The sequence below is a fragment of the Asterias rubens genome, chromosome 9 (genome assembly GCF_902459465.1).
Source record: "Asterias rubens chromosome 9, eAstRub1.3, whole genome shotgun sequence".
NCBI lineage: Eukaryota > Metazoa > Echinodermata > Asteroidea > Forcipulatida > Asteriidae > Asterias > Asterias rubens.
In genome coordinates, this window is record NC_047070.1 from 4,755,239 (window position 1) to 4,774,256 (window position 19,018).

Consider the following 19,018-nt stretch of genomic DNA (forward strand, 5'->3'; position numbering starts at 1 on the left):
CTACAAAAGTTATAGACCCTTTAAAGAAGGTTGGCAAAACTGCTAAAATTAATATATCCTATATAAACCCTGAAACAACTTGTCAGTTCTTGTATAGAATTTGATTGATATGCAAATAAGTTGAAAATAAGACAAACTGTTAATAACTTTCTTGAAATATTCATCTTCGGAATATAATATAAATGTATAAAATTCCTCAGGAAAATCACCTTCTTAAAAACCTTGTCAATTCAGATCTAATCTCAAGTCTGGATAAATCCAAAATTTACATCCAAAAATTCCTCAAACAGAAATTGTTCTTTACACATTGGTGAAAGAAAATAAGTCGTAATGGAGCCAAGCTTTGAACTGAACTGCAGTTACTTCATTAATTTTTTCGGAGACTGTAATCTCCTCTCCAGCTGACTTTTTATGACCTCATTTGCATATATATAAAAACAAAAAGATAACCCATGAGTTTTCCAACTGTTTGAGTCTATGATTTCGCATAATTCCTTCATATGCCCCTTTTTCACTCAATAGCTCCTCCCCTAATTCTTTCCTCAGGTGTTGCATCAAACACCAGTCTACAGGTGTCGAAATGCTGCCTCTTTTGCATCAATTTTTATATCTTTTTATCAAAATAGACAATTCTAAAGAGAAAATATTTGAATAGAACTTTTTATCGTAATACAATGTACAATTTTGTTTATGCTCCTGTAACGACAACGTAAACAACTCTCAGCTTCTGCCCCTCAATGGGCAAAACCTGTCCACTTGGACGAAAAATAAAATTATCATTTTTAAATCATTAAATGATCAATAAGTATTTATTTTTAAAGGATCGACTAAGTCACTTTTACAAAGGATCACAATTACTTCAAAGTAACTTTGGATTAATTAAAAATTAATTTTGCTTCCTCCCTCAACCCGTCAAGTACTTTAATAAATGACCCCCAAAACTCCTCAAATCAACTGCTCTTCAAACTTTGTACACAATTTAAATTCAGTAACGTTTACTCAAAATTCCTAACTTAAACCTTTAAATTTAGCAAACAGTTTAACCAAAGTTACTTTTCTCAGAACTTTTTTTTACTTAATAACACATGCATTTTTTTTCTTGTCACTTTTATTCAAAAGCAAGAACCCCATTTTGAAAATCGAGGGGAGGGGGGGGGGGGCAGATATTATAGCCAGGTAATATTCACATCACATCAACACAATGTACATTCTTCCGGCATGACTGACACAGAAACCCATGTGGTATGAACTCTAGAGGGCGCTATACTGCTCACACATCTTCAGCCAATTCAGAGTTGTAATTTTCTGAACTGGAGGGAGCACCCGCTACGCCACCGACATAACTCCGCTAACCGGCCATAGGCACAAATCTCTTATGGGTAAACTGCATACAAATGTCCACTTTGAAAATGTTTTCTGTGCAGACCTGAACTGCTGGGTGACTAGTGCAATACGAGTCAGCACATTGTCTCAATAGGCAGAACTGTCAGGCCGCGTTGCATGCATCTGTACGCCCTCTAGTTTTGATTTTCAACCCTATGCACCAATCACAGTATAAAAAAAACCAGTAGAGCCTTGAGTATATCGCCCTCTAGTGTTAATTACCACATGCCCATCTAAAGGCCAACGAATATGTACGAAACGTTATTAATAATGTTACTTAAAATGTTAAGTCTTGTTTTACCATAAGTTTGAATGTGTCAGTTCAGCCGCTGGGTTCAAATAGTTCTTACTCCTTGAGGCGTCCACCGTCACCCTCTGACACAAAACGCTTGCGGACTCTGCAAAGGAAATAGAGATAGCGCTGACAACTGAGGCGGAACAGTCTTGAAAACCCATAACAAGCAATTTTGTTTCAAGAAAATTGTACTTGCAATGATTATTCTTAGTCAGATAGAAGTGTAGTGTATGGCCAATGTACCGTATTAATAGCATGTAGATGAGGCCACTAATATTAAAAGCATGTAGATGAGGCCACTTATTTATAGCATGTGGATGATGTCACATCACATGAGCTAAAAGTGTACACCAAACCTTGGAAGAGACAATGAAAATCTTTCATTTCTTGCAGTTGCTTTTGTAAAATTGGGGGGGGGGAGGATAACTGACTCACCTAGTTGGCACCTCAGCTCTCAGTTGGGCTGATATGATGTCTTCCTGGCGACAGATATCTGCAAACCTCTCCATGATAGTGAAGGCGTGAGGGACGTCAATCACTATGTCAGGCAAGCTTGCAAATACACGCCGGAAACCCTAAGGGTGGAGGGGACAAAGAAGATATAAATATATTTTTTTAATAATGGTTGATAAGAAAAAACAAAGCTTAAAAACAACCACAGGGACAACACTGGTAAATGCTATAGACCCGTGTCAGTACTTTGTGTGTCCCTACATAAACATTTACAGAACAAACTTGGGGAAGTTTAAGCTCAATTGATCATCAAAGTCACAAGAAAAGTGTGAAAAACCCTGGGTTCAAAATAAAGTGAGATCAGGACTTACCATGTTTACTACCCATTTCCGTATTTTTTCCACCATCAGGTGCAAATCAGTTAAAATTTCTATTTCACTCTATTTGTTTAATTGTTTAGATGATCTTCCCATCAAGGGAACTCGGCAAACTCCCTCAAGGGGATATAAACACATAGCTGGCAACAGCCAATTTCTCTCCAACATAAATTGGTGTAATGTCTATGACGTAGAATTGCACAAATCAATAAATTGTGAATCACTAACTAGACGACAATACTTATTCTAGTCGTTGTGAAATCAGCGGTTAGTTTAGTAGGATTTGAACCCACAACCTTATAATTGCAAGTCCTGCAGTCTAACCACTGAATCATTGTGCACAGACTTTGACTGTGACCTCCACTTACCGTGTTCATCTGATCGATTGTGACGACGTTATGATCAAACATGTATTTCAGTAGCACGGCGATAGATTGAGCCACTCTTTCAACTGACTCATATCGCTCTAGAACCATGTACACAGCCTGCAATGATGGACGGAGGGTTGAAAAATAGGAGCTAGTTAGATTTTGTTATCGCATGGTTCAATTTAGCAAAGAGCTAAAATTTATCTAAAGCCCGATTCATACTGTGAATGCTCAACTCCGGCGCAACATTCGATCCCAGACCAAAAGTTATTTTGTTTTGAATCAACCAATGGGAATTGACTGCGGACTACTTTCTGAGATTTTTAAAATACAATTTCACAACGTCAAAATTAATTTATCAACAACAAAACTGTAAAGGATTTGAGGCATTGCATGGTAAAGTATCAATATATATTTAGTTTGGGGTAATACCATGTGTGTAAAAAAAAAAAAAATGGTGGGTAGATTATGTTCTTTTGAGAACTTGTCTTGCTTTATATTCTACTACCGCGAAGTAGATATTCCAAATTTGGGAAACTTCTCAGTTCTGCAATGATGGATTTTTTAAACTACTACCTGGGCGGAAGGTAGAAAATGGGCTGGGACTACTACTTTAGATATTGTGGATTGAGGGGGACAAATGAAAATAGCAGAAGATTACGAGGCGGTTGTTGTGGTACATTTTCTTATTTGACACTTACCTCATAGACGAGTTCGTGATGGAAGTGAGGCACGTCTAGTTCCACGAGACAGCGGAAGGCTTCCTTGGCATCCCCGGACGAAAGGAACTCCTTAATCAAGAGCACCACCTGAGGAGACAAGATGAAAAAACGACAAGTTTTAAGGCACTGGACACTATTGGCAGTTATTCAAAAATATTATGAAAACTCACTTGGTAACAACCAATGGAGAGCTTTTGATAGTACAAATGATTGTGCGAAACGGCTCCCTCTAAAGTAGTGTTGTTTTTGAGAAAGAGTTGATTTTTCACTCAAATATTAAAAGACTTCAAGCCTGAAACCTTTCATCTCGCAACTGCGATGATCAATTGAGTCAAAATTTTCTCTGATTTATTGTTTTATGCATATGTTGTGATACACCAAGGGAGATTACTGGTCTTTGACGATTATCAAATGTGTCCAGAGATTGATTTCACAAAGAGTTTCAACTATTCCTAACTTTGGACTAGTCCTAGGATATAGTAAAAACTTAAGGGTAGTGTAGTCCTAAGTTAGGACAAATAACTCGTCCTAATAACCTAAGATAAGACTAGTCTTCGCTCTTTGTGAAATGCACCCATGTGCCTTTAAATGAGATCTATAACCCCTCCCCTGTACCCACCTTCTTGACGAGGACCTTGACTGGTCTGCGGCCACCTCCGACACCCCAGACATTGTCTAGCTTCAGCATGCCATGTTTCATATTCAGAAGCAGATCGGCACGGTTCAAGGCCTGGAAACTGTCAACAAAACAATAATGGGATGCAAATGACAGTAAAATCAACAAGTCTTCTTAATTACAAACCAGTTTGAATCTTAATATTTAAGCGTTACGTATTAGTCCCTTCTTGGCACATTTCGGATCGGACTCTTTTATCAGTTGGTTAACTCATGACTTTAACACTTGGATCAAGTGGGATGTGCATTATCAACTCCATCAAACTAAGGCAATTTTAGAGGTTACAAAGACGGAGTTCAATCTATCCATTTTCATAGGACTAAACAAAAATACAATTTCGAGTGAAAAAAAAAAAGAAAAAAAAAAGCTCTGCTGATTCAGGGTCCGAGTCCTAGTCATGACACCTGTAATCCTTAGGCATGACACTTATCCATTATTGCTACGTCTTTTCAACTGGACGTAAAGCAACATGTCCCGTGTGTTGTGTAAAGAACCCAGTACACTCATCGCTGAGAGAAAAGTTTTCATCCACTGGTTTCTGGTAGGGTTGGCGGTAAATTAATCGGTCTTACATTTCAAACATAGCTCAACATACCATGTAAAAAACAAGGAAAACGAGTGCTTTAAAGTACATCCTCGTATGTGATAAAGTACCATATAAGAACTTTGTACTATGAAGAACTTACCACAAGATGTGTTCCTCCTTGATCTTCTTCTTAAGTGACTGCAGGAATCTTGGAGCAAGGCAGTCATCAGCAATAGCACGAGCAATGAACTGACCCAGTACCTGAAGGAACACGGGTAAAAGTAAAGAGTCAAATATTGAACCTCATACCTTTTTTTCAAAGGTTCTGTTATAAATAATTGAGGGTTAAAGTTATCTTTATATATATGCGAAGGCATATGTTCTTGCGAAATAAATATTTTACGGCTTTACAACTTCCTCTAAAATATGTTATTTTACACTTCACACCAAAAATGCAGCCTTCTCAAATTGTTCTTTCTTTCTAATCAGTATTCAATTTCACAGCGCTGCTCTTTTAACGGGAAGCAAATTTTTGTACTAACTTCAGCAGAAAAATTTGCTTTAAAAAAAGTATATAAGCGTGTTTCACAGGTTAGAAAGAAATTTCCATTTAAAGGTTTTCAATGAAAAAGTAAATTGCGTCATACAAATGTTCCTAAGACAAACAGGTATCTAATGCCACATTTCAGTTGGTTTGAGTCTACTTTTATGATCAAGTGAAATCTTTTTTTCCGCCTCTACAGAAATCCTGGGCAGAACCCTGCTTCAGTAAATGTATTCTTACTTGACAGCAATCAAGACCAATATCCAAGTATCTCCCTATCTGCTTGACAAAATGGAGCATTACTGTCAAAATACTTTTTTTCAAACATGTCAAAATGTCAAGTCAAAGCTTTTACACAACCATAATCCATAACACTTCACTAATCTCAGCCCAAGGGTGTCTTTACAGACACATTCTGCACTCCCCAAATCACACGATTAAATCAACTGAGGTGTCTGGAAGTCAAGCTGATATCGAAAGGCTAAGGTGTAAATGTCAAGACACTTGCTATTTTAGAAAACCACTGGGACAGAAGTAAAATATGTTTTGCTGTTGAGCAACACTTGTGAGGTACAACAGTTTAAGAATTACATTAAAATGTTTTTCATAATGGAATTTGTAACTTAGAGGGAGTTGAAAATGATATTCTTCCTACATTCACAATCTGAAGGAATTTTTTAGACAGTTTAACTGCAAATTTTCTACTCAGTTTCTAAAACCAACAGTTTTACAATTAAACTAACTCCATACCTGGAAGCTTCTTGAGTTAATTTTGGAAATTTGCATCGGGATAAAGACTGTTTTTTCATCCATATACACCGATGTGTTTGTTTCAAAGGGCTCGAACATTGTAAAACTGTGGGTTTTAAAAAACAAAATTAATCTTCTTGAGTATTCCAAACAATTACCAAATCAGCTGTTAATTTCAGCAATTTTTGAGAAAGAAGTAATTTCTCACTTAAATATTTGAATTGAATTTGAGACCTCAGCTGAGGTCTCAAATTCAAAGCATCTGAAAGCACACATCTTGATTGACAAGGGTGTTTTTTTCTTTCATTATTCTCCAGCAACTTTGATGACCAAATGAGTCCAAATTTTCACAGGTTTGTTATTTTATGCATGTTGAGATACACCAAGTGAGAAGAATGGTCTTTGACAATTACCAATAGTGTTCAGTGCCTTTAAGGCTAAAGAGTTAAGACAAATCTTATCTCGATTTATGAACAAGTTACTCCTCCTAACTTAGGACTAGGATTAAGTTTTTAATATCTCCTAGGACTAGTTCTAACCCAAGTTCCTTGTGAAATCGATCCCTGGCCAATTTAAACTAAAGAACTTACAATTGGAGCATCGGGTGAGTCAAGGGTCAGATCTGGCAATCCGTGAAGCAGCTGCTCAAAAGCCACCTCCAGTTCAGCCTCAGACACGACCTTTAACCCGTATAGGTCAGAGATCAGGACCGAGGTCAATTCCTTCTCGGGTGCCTTCCTCTCCATGGCTAGAGTTAGGGCATTGGAGGCAACTTCGTGACGGTCCATGGTGTCGATGTTCAGTTGAGACAAGCACTCCTAGGATCATAACACATAATAAACAACTTGAATTTTTTTATTATAATAATAAGACACTGCTCTAGAATTGCGAAGGTCTTGGGTTCGAATCCACTTTAAGTAATATGCCTGTGTGTTTTTTTCACAGAGCTCGGGAAAGCACTGAGTATACAATGCTTACACACATCGGTTTATAATTATAATAATATCAAAGTCATATACAGCGCACGTATCTACCACTTATATAGCGCACGTATCTACCAAACAAGGTACTCAAGGTGCCGAGTATACAAACTTTCTGAAAGATAGGTAATTGCAGTGATGAACTTTGAGACCCAATTATTTAGCACCTTATAAGGGTTTTACAAGGTGCTACGGCGCATACAGCGGCCACAGCCAGGAACACCGGGGCAAACCCCTTCTCTTTTCGAAAAGTGCACTGTCTTGCTTAAGGACACAAGTGTCACGGCTGGTTTATACGGGTAAAACCAAAATTAATATAATATTAAGTAGCATAACTCTTATACAGCAGATTAGGGCCTATACATAATTTGTAACTACATTGTAGGAGAAAACCCAATCGCTTTACAAAATGTGTTTGTTTTGTTTTCAATAGACAATAGAAGGCTGGCTGAAATCTATTGGTGAGATTTGAGGTTTGATTTGTCAAATGAAGGAGAGGTAACATTCCGTCATTCCTGGAAAAAAATAATTACTTTAAAATAGTCATTGACTAGTTTGTAAACAAATAACACAAACTGTGGATGCTGTAGTAATGAATGCCCACTTAGTAATTAACGTAAGTAAGGAATTAAGCCTAATTTTAATTGAGCAACAGGTCAAGATAGCCTTAAATAATATCTAAAGGCAAGAAAGTATAAACAAATCAAAAATGTGGAAAAAGTGATCTTTGACAGGCCAGTCAGTCCCTTCGTGAAAACAGTGACAAAATGTACTTACCGCGACTTCATCAGTATCTCCATTCTCAAAGTATTCCTGAATGATTGGCTCAACCATGTCCAAAAGCTCCTTGCCTTTCAACTTGGGGCTGGTAGCTTTCAGGGCAATGTCAGCCTACACACATTCAGCAAAAAAAAAATAGAATATAATAAGAACTATTATTAGTATTTTTTTCTTCTGGTATTGATGCCTTTAATCACTGTAACTTGCAAGCCTGAGGAAACCAGAGGTCACATGTGCTTGAAATGTAAACCATAAACATCGAGGTTAACCCACACTTTTCCAACACAAGTGTATGGGTTCTTTTACGTGCACTGTACCAATCCTAGTAGAGACCTGTGGCTTAATTTAATGTTTCATCCAAAGGACAAAGCATGGTTAAAAGTATTTTCCTCTACGACACAAGTGCTACAACCAGGGCCCATTTTCATAGAGCTGCTTATATAAAGCAGAAAATATTGCTTTGATAATTTGTTGCTGTGCTGGACACCAGTCACAATTTATGCATTTAAGACATGGTATTTTAGCTGGTAAGTGCATAGTTATTCTGTTAAAGGATTCGGGTACTTTTTCAAAATGTCCACAGATTTACATACATGTACATTAAACTTACAGGGTTTGAAGATAATGATAGTGGAAAGCTTCCCTTCAAATATATTACTAACTGAGGTTCTGTAGTTTTTGAGAAAAGAGTAAAACAAGTCACAAAATAATTTTCATCTCAGGAAGACAAAAATTATTTTGGCATGTAAAATCCCATTAACCAGTTAATATATATTATAATACCATAACCATAGCATGGTGGGGAGTACGTTTTTAAATGCTAAAACTGAGACAAAAATTATTTGTTGTACTCATTTCTCAAAAACTACAGCACCTCAGTTTAAAATTTCAAGGGAAGCTTTCTACTATCGTACTCTTCAAACTGTGTAAGTTTAATGTAAATCTGTGAACCTTGTGTTTTGTGTTAGAAAAAAGTAACATAGACCCTTTAAGTATCTTTATTTGTTGCTATAACTTTTCGTGCTTAAGCATTTCTATGAAATTGGACCCAGGACTCAACCCACACTCTGCTGATCTAAAACACTGGAGGGAGGTAGAGTCCGTTGCTCTTTATTTTCAATCACTCGGCCATAAACACGCCACAGAATGATAAAAAGATCCCACCAAAATATTTCAGGAACTGCAGCTCACACTAATTACCAAGGTTATGGTTGGGTGATTGAGATGATGAACTGGTATCACCAGCTGCAGCATGCCCAAGGTTGCAATTCAGGTCAGTTCTGGCAAACGTCCAACTTTGCGCTTTGTGGTTTTCGATTATTTTTATCACATTCTCCCCCTTTGTTTTGGGGTGGGTATCTATTTATCTTTTTTCGTCATTGAACACATATCAATACAAAAATTTCATTTACTTTTACAACTTCACTTTAAAAAAAGCAAGATTTAAAAATTGCTCTCTTAAATTTGTTCCCTCTCAACATTATTTGATTTTACCCACTGATGTGTGTAAAAAGCACTACTAACTAACTTTCCAAAAGTCCTGTAAACAGAAAAATCTACGAGCATACATAACCCGGCATCAGTGTGAGGGTAAAACTATCTAATTTTGTTTATCCCCGATGCAAATTTATACTGGTACAAATTGCAGTATATGGCCTATTGTTTGTTCTGTTTCCCTGTTGAGGGAATAATTTGCAAAGCACAATTTTCTGCATTAACAGCACCTCTCTACACAAAATAATTTGACCCCATAAATCGTTGGGCTATTTGTTACACTTAAAACCTTTATAGCCAGGCCTGTTTATAGCACTAGTTTAATTTCACTGGACACACAAACCAACACTTTAGTCCTTGGCCTTCAGTATGGTTCCACCAAGTCTGCACAAATATTACAGTTCAAACTTAAAATGGCATGAAAACTTGTTTGCATATTGTTAATTCCATCCCTAAACACCAAACGTTTTGCATACAGTGTATAGTGTGAACTTGCGCTAATTTGAAGATAAATTACACGATTGTGGTTGCGGTTGCATTGAGGTCAGATTGGCTGCATTAAGGCCAGCCACAGCTTCCAGGAAAGTGGACAAATATTATCATAATCACCACAGGGGGGTGTCTAGAGTCTTGAGTTTATAGTTCTTGAAAAGAAATAATGAGGCTCATTGCATACAATGAACATGTTGTACAATATGTAGTAGATTGTATGTGTACACTATGTCAAGTATAATTTCAAAAAGGCGAGTAACACAACCTCGCACTGTGACCAAAATAAGTTTGTAAAACAAAAAATACTTTAGAGTGATAGGCAAAAAACAATGGGGTCAGAATCTATGCAAATATTTTATTGAGGGTGTAATTAATACATTAATCATTGTGCCAAAAGTGTAAACCAACCTTTACTATAAATATATTAACTTATTTTGAAATCAAAAAAGCAGTTTTAATTATCATTACCAGAGTTCCTTCAGCAGAGAACAAATATTTCAAAAATTAAAATCCTGTATCATAAACCCCCAAACAAAAACAGGATTATTATAAATGACAACTTAGTTACCACACACACACACGCGGGCACCTCCAATGAACCTTCCATGTACTCTTCTAACACTGCAGGCATTATCATCATGTCTCTGCGTTCATGTATCTCTCCCTTCCCTTCCACACAATAAAGGTCCCCAGATCCAGAACCCAAGACTTCACAGGCAGCACTAAACGCCCACGTACATTTCCTTTAATAAATATCATTACAATGCCCACTGAAACGTTTCAACTTAACCGTACGAATCAACATCAGTCTGAATATTTGTTTACTATCATTTTATCAATGTATGTAACATTTCATGTACAGATCAATGATTGCTTGTGTTTGTTAAAGGAACACGTTGCCTTGGATCGGTCGAGTTGGTCTTTAAAAAGCGTTTGTAACCGTTTGTTATAAAATGCATGGGTAGAAAGATGTTGAAAAAGTAGAGTACAATGATCCACACAAACATGCCTCTAAATTGCACGGTTTTCCTTTTACCTCGTCGACTAACACGGTCGGCCATTTATGGGAGTCAAATTTTTGACTCCCATAAATGGCTGACCGTGTTAGTTCGCACAGTAAAAGGAAAACCACGCAATTTCGAGGCAAATTTGTGTGGATCATTGTATTCTACTTTTAAAACATCTTTCCAACCATATGCATTTTATAAAAAAACGGTTACAAACCCTTTTTATAGACCAACTCGTCCGATCCAAGGCAACGTGTTCCTTTAAAGCCATTGGACCCTTTCGGTAAACAGTATTGTCCAAGTCCCACACTTCGTGTATCACAACTTCTATATGAAATAACAAACCTGTGAACATTTTGGCTCAATCGGTCATCGGAGTCGGGAGAAAAAAACGGGAAAACCCACCCTTGTATCCGCGCGTTTCGCCGTGTCATGACATGTGTTTAAAATAAATCCGTAATTCTCGCTATCGAGAATTGATATTGTTTTACTGTTTTCTCAAAAAGTAAAGCATCTCATGGAATAATATTTCAAGAGAAGTCTTTCACCACTACCTTCTGTAAACCCTAGAAGTTATTTGTAAATCTGTGAACTTTTTATTTTTTTTCTGTACCGAAAGGGTCCAATGGCTTTAAGTTATGGATGTGGTTTGCCAAAAAATATGGAAATTTTCCTGAAAATTGCTAGCATTTTAGCAGGCGTAGAGTCCCCCTTATTCTGGACCCACAACCTCCCAGAGGGTCCCTCTTTTTTTTGCTGAGAACAATAACAAATATCCTTTAAAATAAATTATCATTTAAAAAAGGGAGAGAAAAAAGGAGGTGGCCCCTTAAAGGGATGCAGGCGGGACGCTAAACCTGTTTTTTTATTTGTCCAAAGCAGTTTGTTTTTGTTTTTATCTGAAACACATTGACCTTTCATACTGTAGACGTAACAGTAAAGTGACCTCTGACCTGGAAGAATGGTAGAAAAAACTACCACAGCTGGTTTTGACCCGAGTATCAAACACACATGCCTTGTTGCTAGACACAACCTGGATGTGACTTTAAACACTCTTGTAAACAGATGGAACACTATTTAATCATGGAGGTAGATTTAATCTGTAGTCCCAGTGGTTTGTTAATATTTAAAACCATAAGAGGTCTACGTGCAGGTGTGGCAGATGCTGGGCCACAGAATTCCCACTTGGGTAACTACTACTAGATGAAATGGCTTTACCAAGGTTCACACAGGATGACTAAAACACTTGAAAGTATTGTTCTTAGTCTGCAATTGGGCGATTGAGTCCCATTCGGAGTAATTTTAATAGCAGTTACATCCAGAGAACCATGGTCCAATATCACTCATAAAGCACAGCTCTGCCTCCAATGGATTGTTAATTACTTCTTCATCAAAACTTAATCGTTGTTTTCCGGTTTGTATTTCCTGGCGGTGACCTTTTTAAAGGGCAATACAAAACTAAGAGTGCACTTCGTCATCATAGGACACATGTTTTTACTATTATTGTCATTATAGAAGATTAACTAGTAAGGCTTTCAAAACGTCTCAGGAGACAAACAGTGCAACCAAATCGGATTCTTAAAATGGGCACTACATTTCTGGAGAAAGTTCCAGTACATCCCTTGCATGGTGTCACATTTACAAGCTCAAACAGCACCTTGACTGGGGTCAAAAGAAGTGGCTGAGATTTGTGCACATCAGGCATGTACGTGTATGTGTGCACATTTCTATTGTTTGACATCAGTGCTAGTGACCTGAGCAAAGGGTGTACTGGTCCTTCCAATTAGTGGCATGTCCGCCCCATTCTCACCTGGATATCGGAATCATAGTTGGGGTCATTAACGTCCTGGCAGTCGGCGTCATTCTCTTCATAGACATCGTCTGGCTTACCCCATGTGCCCTTGCCCCCAGCGCCACCTGGAACGAAATAACAATATCATTACACCCTCAAATTCAACTTTCTAATATTCTATAACATGAAATTGTGGTAACGGCTAAACTTGTGCCAGTTATGATGCAAAGTTGAACTGCAATTGTGGATTACAATGTAAACTCTTGTTTAACCAAACTGTAGTTTTCAATATAACCGACTCAAGGCTCAAATTTTGGGAAAAATCTTTGAGACTGCAGAGCTTGTATAGGCTCAGAATTGTTCTACTGAACTGGAATTCTTTTTACAAGACTAGATTCAAAACTAGAAAAGATAAGACAAGGCCAGAATCAAAAAGACAACCCAGTTAAACGTATGCTGTTTTGATATGAACTTACATTAACTTACATCAAAGAAGCAAATAAAATTAGCTGTTGCAAACAACTTACCAACCAAATGGACCGAGAGTATAAATGCAAAAAATAGTTAATGGCCTGACGTTTCGACCCTAGCAGAGTCTTTCTCGAAGGCTAAATGACAACACAACAAACATGAACAGGTAACTGAGTGAAACACAAGCAGTGAAGTGGAAATACATGAATGGGGTTAGAAACGTCAGGCCATACAGAGAAGCACTTAGGGAAGATATTTTATTTATTTTCTATTTCTCTGGTAAAGTAAGTTTGTATTGGTATGAACTTTTGGTATTATCAGTGAGCTATCAGACGGAATAAATGAATTACCGTACTTTGGCACTAAGGTTTCTGTGCACCATTTCAGCGTATGACAAAGAGTTTGCTGACTACGAGGGAAATTTTGTATTCACTTGGTTTGAGTTTACAAAAACTGTTTTGAAAAAAATATTTTTTTCTCTGGATTTGTTTTAAAAACAAATCATATATGTTTTTATTAATTTAATTCACTTGTTCAGTTTGTTTTCTTGTCTTGGAAGTTGTACAATATTTTGAAATGGCAAGAGCACCACATTTTCTCCTTGGTGAAGAGCACCACATTTTCTCCTTGGTGAAGGGCACCCTATGAGGAAATTGTAAATTTCTACTGTGGGGGGCATTTCAAGGGCAGCAAGGCAATGACCAAGGGGCGAGGAGGCAATCGCTTTGGTTGCCTCTTTGAAGTATCATTACTGTTTTTTTTTTTTTACATGTAGCTTGTAGCTTATTCACTTAAAACTAAATTGTTATATTATTTTATTATTGTTTTATTACTCTGATTTATATTTATTTATAAAAATTTGTTTATTTTATTTCAGTAATACTTTGTTATTCTATTTTTGTATTTATATTATTATTATAATTTTTTGGGGAGGTGGGTAAGCAGTCTGCAATCACCTAATTCATACAAAATTCATCGATATGAAAAATTAACACCCTTTGGACTTGACAAGATTAGCCTGTCTACAGGCAAGTCAAATGAGATTGGATGTTATTGTTGTCTATGTAATTTAGAATTTGTAGCAATGTTTACTGTTGATTCCAATTTCCTCTGGAACGTTCAACGTACATGTAAACATTGCACCTGAAGTATTGCATCAGCCGTGCACGGTCACCAAAGTACACAGTCCACGATGAACACTCGATGGGTTTTCTATTTGTATGCCAATGAGATATATTTGTTTATTGACATGTAATTGAAACTACAGACAGTTGGCTGGTAGTTCTAGTTGATACATGGAACAGGATTCTGATATGACTCATACTGGTCAAATTATATCAACAGACCTGGGCCCCAATTTCATAGAGCTGATAAGCACATAAATTTGCTTAGCATGAAATTTCTTCCTTGATAGCACAGGATTACCATTTACCAACCAAATTTCCCTTTGTTGCATATTGCTTGTTACTGATATTCAGCTGTTGTTCGCTCATCTTGAAAATCCTGTGGAAATTTGGTGGGTAATCCTATTTCAACTGAAGGAGAGGTTCAAAGTTTGTGGTAGGGCTTAAGTGTACTTCACCTACAATGGCCTAATTGGTGATCCAGTTAAGCCAGAGTCTAGTTTTGGAACTCAGGCCAAGCACAAATGCTCTGTTCAGGCCTGGAATTACACGCAGACCATTGCCTCAGTTGCCCCTGGTCTTGGTCTTGGCCTTGGTGCCCTTCAAAAGTTTCCCATTGACTTCATTTTCAAGATATTCCAAACGAATTGGCCTTTGCAATATGAAAATGACCTTGCCTTTTCAACGTGCTCAAAAATGAAGTTCCTGGCCTGTCTGTGCATGTGGAGATGCATGTGGAGGTAAAATAGTGAAAACATCTGCACCATCAAATTTACCTACTACAGAATACATGTCACAATGAGCGGGTGGGGAACAGGATCTGTCATTGCTCATGTGAAGCCTTCAGGGCTTTAATTAATTGACTGGTTGCATTATAATTAATGTTCAGTCGTTACTTACATGTATAATGTACTCTACACCGCACATTTTAATTAAAACAAAAACAGTTTGCCATCAAGTCATGATTTCTCCAGTTTAATTTCCAATAGGAGACTTTCTGGGATTTTAGGTGGCAGCAGACTAACCGGGTAAATCCATTGTTCTCAGAACTATGCGCATGTTCGGAACCACGCAAACAATGGAAGTTTACCCGGTAAGTCTGCTGCCACCTAGCATTGGAAAGTCTCCCATTACAGATTATTTTTTTCTGCATCGACATAGTACCATTCCATCCCTGAGAGTTACAAACAAATCTCCACTATGCATCAGTGTTTCAAATATTGATTTATTTGTTTACATGACTAATAATATTTTACTTAACAATAAACAATGAACATGAGTCATCGTTAAGAGGATTATTAATCAGACTTCAACTGCTGCGCTTCAGTTGGGCTTGAGTTGGCGACTGAACTGAACACCTGTTACCAGTATTATACCTGGGGCATGTCCAGGGTACCTCCAAATTGGCTGAATGCTTGATCACTCTTGGGCAGGTATGCCTTGAGGGGATGTTTAAGGTCAACAAAATTAATAAAAATGCTAGATGATAATATCAAATGTCAGGGAGAGGATATTGATATTTTGATTTGGCACAAAGTGTATCTGTGATTAATTATCTTCTCTTATCATTATAATATTGCCATCGTTTGGTTAGGGCCAACAAAGCCTACAATTTGCTAAGCAGAAACAGGATATATATCTGGAGTTTTGCTAGGAAGCCAATGTTTTATTCAAGTCTGCTTCGAACAGCATAAAGCTGTTTGCATTATAAATCCCTTAAGAAGGGAATCAATGCCTTGCTTTAACAAATACATGGATGAACTGAAGCAAACACTTCTATCCAAACCTACAAAGCTTAAGGCTCCCTAAGTAATCAGTTTGTGAGATCTATTATACCATACAGAAAGGACCTGTTCTCTATGATTATACCATTGAGGTCCATTTCTACCTCCATGCATGGTCATACAGCCATTACTTACAGTGGAAATTACCACAAATAGCTGGTTTTGTGGTGGATTACAGTTTAGATCAGGCTTGATAATGTCCCCATTGTCACTGTCCTTCCCAAGGCCCTTTAACAAGGATTTGTGCAGAAACTGTTTACTTATCCAAGGACCTTCGTTTCAAGTCTAGGGTCTTTGGTTATCACCTCATGTTTGTTTTGATTTAGGACTGACTGCAAAGAAAAAACAATCAACCTGGGGGAAAGCCTTGTTGCTGGGCATTCAATTTAAAAAAGTTAGAACCATAGAGGAACATAAAAGAATGACTTTGGTTCTATTGTTAGAAGCAAATCCAAATTTGTAGAAGTAAAGTTTGACTCAAGGGGTAAAGACAATATTGGGTTACCTTTTTAAAGGGAAGGTACACGATTGGTAATTACTCAAAACAAATATTAACTTAAAAACTGACTTGGTAATGAGCATTGGAGAGCTGTTGATCGTATAAAACATTGTGTGAAACGACTCCTTCTGGAAGTAACGTAGTTTTGGAGAAAGAGGTAATTTCTCACTAAAATAATAAAAGACTTCTAGTTAGAAGTCTTTTATTCCTATCTGAAAGCACACAAATTCGTCCAACAACAAGGGTGTTTTTTCTTTCATCATTTTCTCGCAACTTCGATGATCTATGGAGCCAAATTTTTCATAGGCTTGTTATTTTATGGCTGCTTATGATGAGATACACCAAGTGAGAACACTGGTCTTTGACAATTACCAAACATGTACAGTGCCTTTAAGAATAAGAAACTGCAAACTCCAAAAATGTATCATTACAGGCAAAGTAAAGACTTGTATTGGTTGTGGTTAAAATTTCAGCATGGGCCATGGATGATTGAATCAGGATTTAATTGTAGGCCTATTGACTAGGCCTACATGTTGTCAACAATAATGTTTGATCACAGGGAGGATCTGGAATAACACCTATTGGATTGAACAAAGAAATATGAAGTAGTTCATTCAAATTGAAAACATTTACATAGTTGCAATGCGAAAAAAATACAAACAAAAACTAAGATAATTCCGTGGAGGTAAATAATTCTGAACACAGGTTTGTGCAAGCCACAACCATTCCTCACCCAGGGCCACACATATACATCACAACAAACTGGTTAACCTATTTTTCATTGTAAAAATACAGGTCACTCTTTCAACAGTTATATTCATGAGTTAAATACCTCAACTCAAGTGGTGTGACACATATAAACTGCACCACAACAAGCTGATATTACATAACAACATTACCCAAGCGCAAGCAGCCATTGTGTTTCGACCAATCACCAAAGATCAATGCAAACACACCCACGCCGTTCTATTTACATTCAACTACACAACCACAACACAGGCCCCAACACACACAACACAGGCCCCAACCCCAACATACACGCACTACACCACCACGCGTGGCAAGGCACAAGTAGTTCATAAATAAAATTTAAATTGTATTTGTAGGGTTGTTTTTCAAATCATTGTAAGCTTCAAGATTTCTTTGCTTATTTTCCTACCAACCATGTGTCTAGTAAATAAGTTTTAATTATCTAAAACAGTAGTATTTAAATTGATCTTTAGCAAGCGTGCCCAACGCACACAAAATGTCCAGAGTAATGACCCCCCAAAACAAAACAAACAATGAAAATTTTGCCTTACCCTTTTTGGGGAGTCCACGTCCCCGACCAGCACGAGATTTTCGCATATTCTTCTCCTTCTGAGGGACGGTGACAAGCCCATTCAATACCACGGGTGGTAATTCCTTCGAAGGGCTTTTGCGAAGTCTACGCTTGGCCTTCCGGGTGATTCTGCCGTCGAGAGCGGAGGTTGGGCCGCCGTTCATACCGTCGCCCTCTCCCGATGTGTTGTTGTTGGTGTCAGCCTCGTCGCTTGAAACGTCTCCATTTTGTTCGACGAAATTCACGTTTGGCTCAGCCTCGTCGCTTGAAACGTCTCCATTTTGTTCGACGAAATTCACGCTTGGCTGTGCGTCCACTTCCATTTTTCTCCGGTTTCGGTTGGCAGAATCCCCTTCTTTCCCACCTAAGTGACTCTAAAGAGTCTCCAATGTGCCTTCGACTATCCCACAGTTACTACTAACGGGAATTTCGAAGTAAAAGGGGGATAATTTATCCCGAATTTGTGGATGGTTTGGATGTGTAGTTGTTTGAGAGCTGGTGTTGTTTTGATTTTACGTGCGGCGGCGACCTCGAGTGTGTGAGCTTCCCTTTGGAGCAGCATGCAGCGCACAACTCGTGACATTGTCGTTATCACGTGGCTCTTGAACGATATCCGATTGGTTGTTGAGAGCGTACATATGTAAAATAGAATAATAAAGCAGGGGAAGCCAAAAATAACGCTGCGGTTTAGTCAGGTATGCCTTTGTTGTTATATTTTGTGCGATTAGTCATGTACAACAACAGGGGAACTAGACAAGTTTTGTTTACATTTTCTATTCGGTTTGTTATATTCATTTTCGAGGAATATTTAGGCCTATAGATGACGCATAAACAAATAAATCGGATCAATTTTTCCGGGCTAAATCGCGACAGGCTTTTAGTTACGTCAAATGGGTTTGTGGTTCGACAGACTGGCCGCTGTTCTACATAAACCCATTTTGAACAATGGTCGAGTATCATTCTTTGCTGTTGATATCATCGTTTCCAATGATTAACTGGAATGTATTTTTTCAGCGAAATGGCAGCGTTGTAAAAGGTGTCTCTCATAATTGTTTTAACTAGTTCTGCCATAGTGGTTCTACCTAGTTTGGAAATTACCACCCTATACATTTTATTTTCTTCGTGTAGATCTCACTACCTGGAAGATGGAGCTCGCCTGCTGTGCTTCACAGATGTTCGA

The 19,018-nt window shown here is 37.7% G+C and overlaps 1 protein-coding gene across 1 annotated transcript; it reads right to left on the reverse strand.

Moving 5' to 3' along the window:
* Nucleotides 1–378: 378 nt before the first annotated feature.
* LOC117294421 (programmed cell death protein 4-like) lies at nt 379–18,385 on the reverse strand. Its single transcript, XM_033776811.1, has 10 exons — nt 17,819–18,385; nt 12,658–12,764; nt 7,852–7,965; nt 6,685–6,912; nt 4,961–5,061; nt 4,218–4,335; nt 3,578–3,685; nt 2,877–2,993; nt 2,114–2,253; nt 379–1,781 (listed from the first exon to the last, which is right to left on the reverse strand). Exons 1-10 carry the CDS (start codon nt 18,159–18,161, stop codon nt 1,730–1,732), a joined length of 1,428 nt encoding a protein of 475 aa, XP_033632702.1. The 5' UTR covers nt 18,162–18,385; the 3' UTR covers nt 379–1,729.
* Nucleotides 18,386–19,018: the final 633 nt, after the last annotated feature.

Coding starts and splice junctions, on each gene's coding strand:
- LOC117294421 (XM_033776811.1), bottom strand. CDS start 18,161: ATGGAAGTGGACGCACAGCCAAGCGTGAATTTCGTCGAACAAAATGGA. Junction 12,765..17,818: donor ACGTGGACTCCCCAAAAAGG/GTAAGGCAAAAT, acceptor ATTTCGTTCCAG/GTGGCGCTGGGGGCAAGGGC. Junction 2,994..3,577: donor ATCACGAACTCGTCTATGAG/GTAAGTGTCAAA, acceptor CCATCATTGCAG/GCTGTGTACATGGTTCTAGA.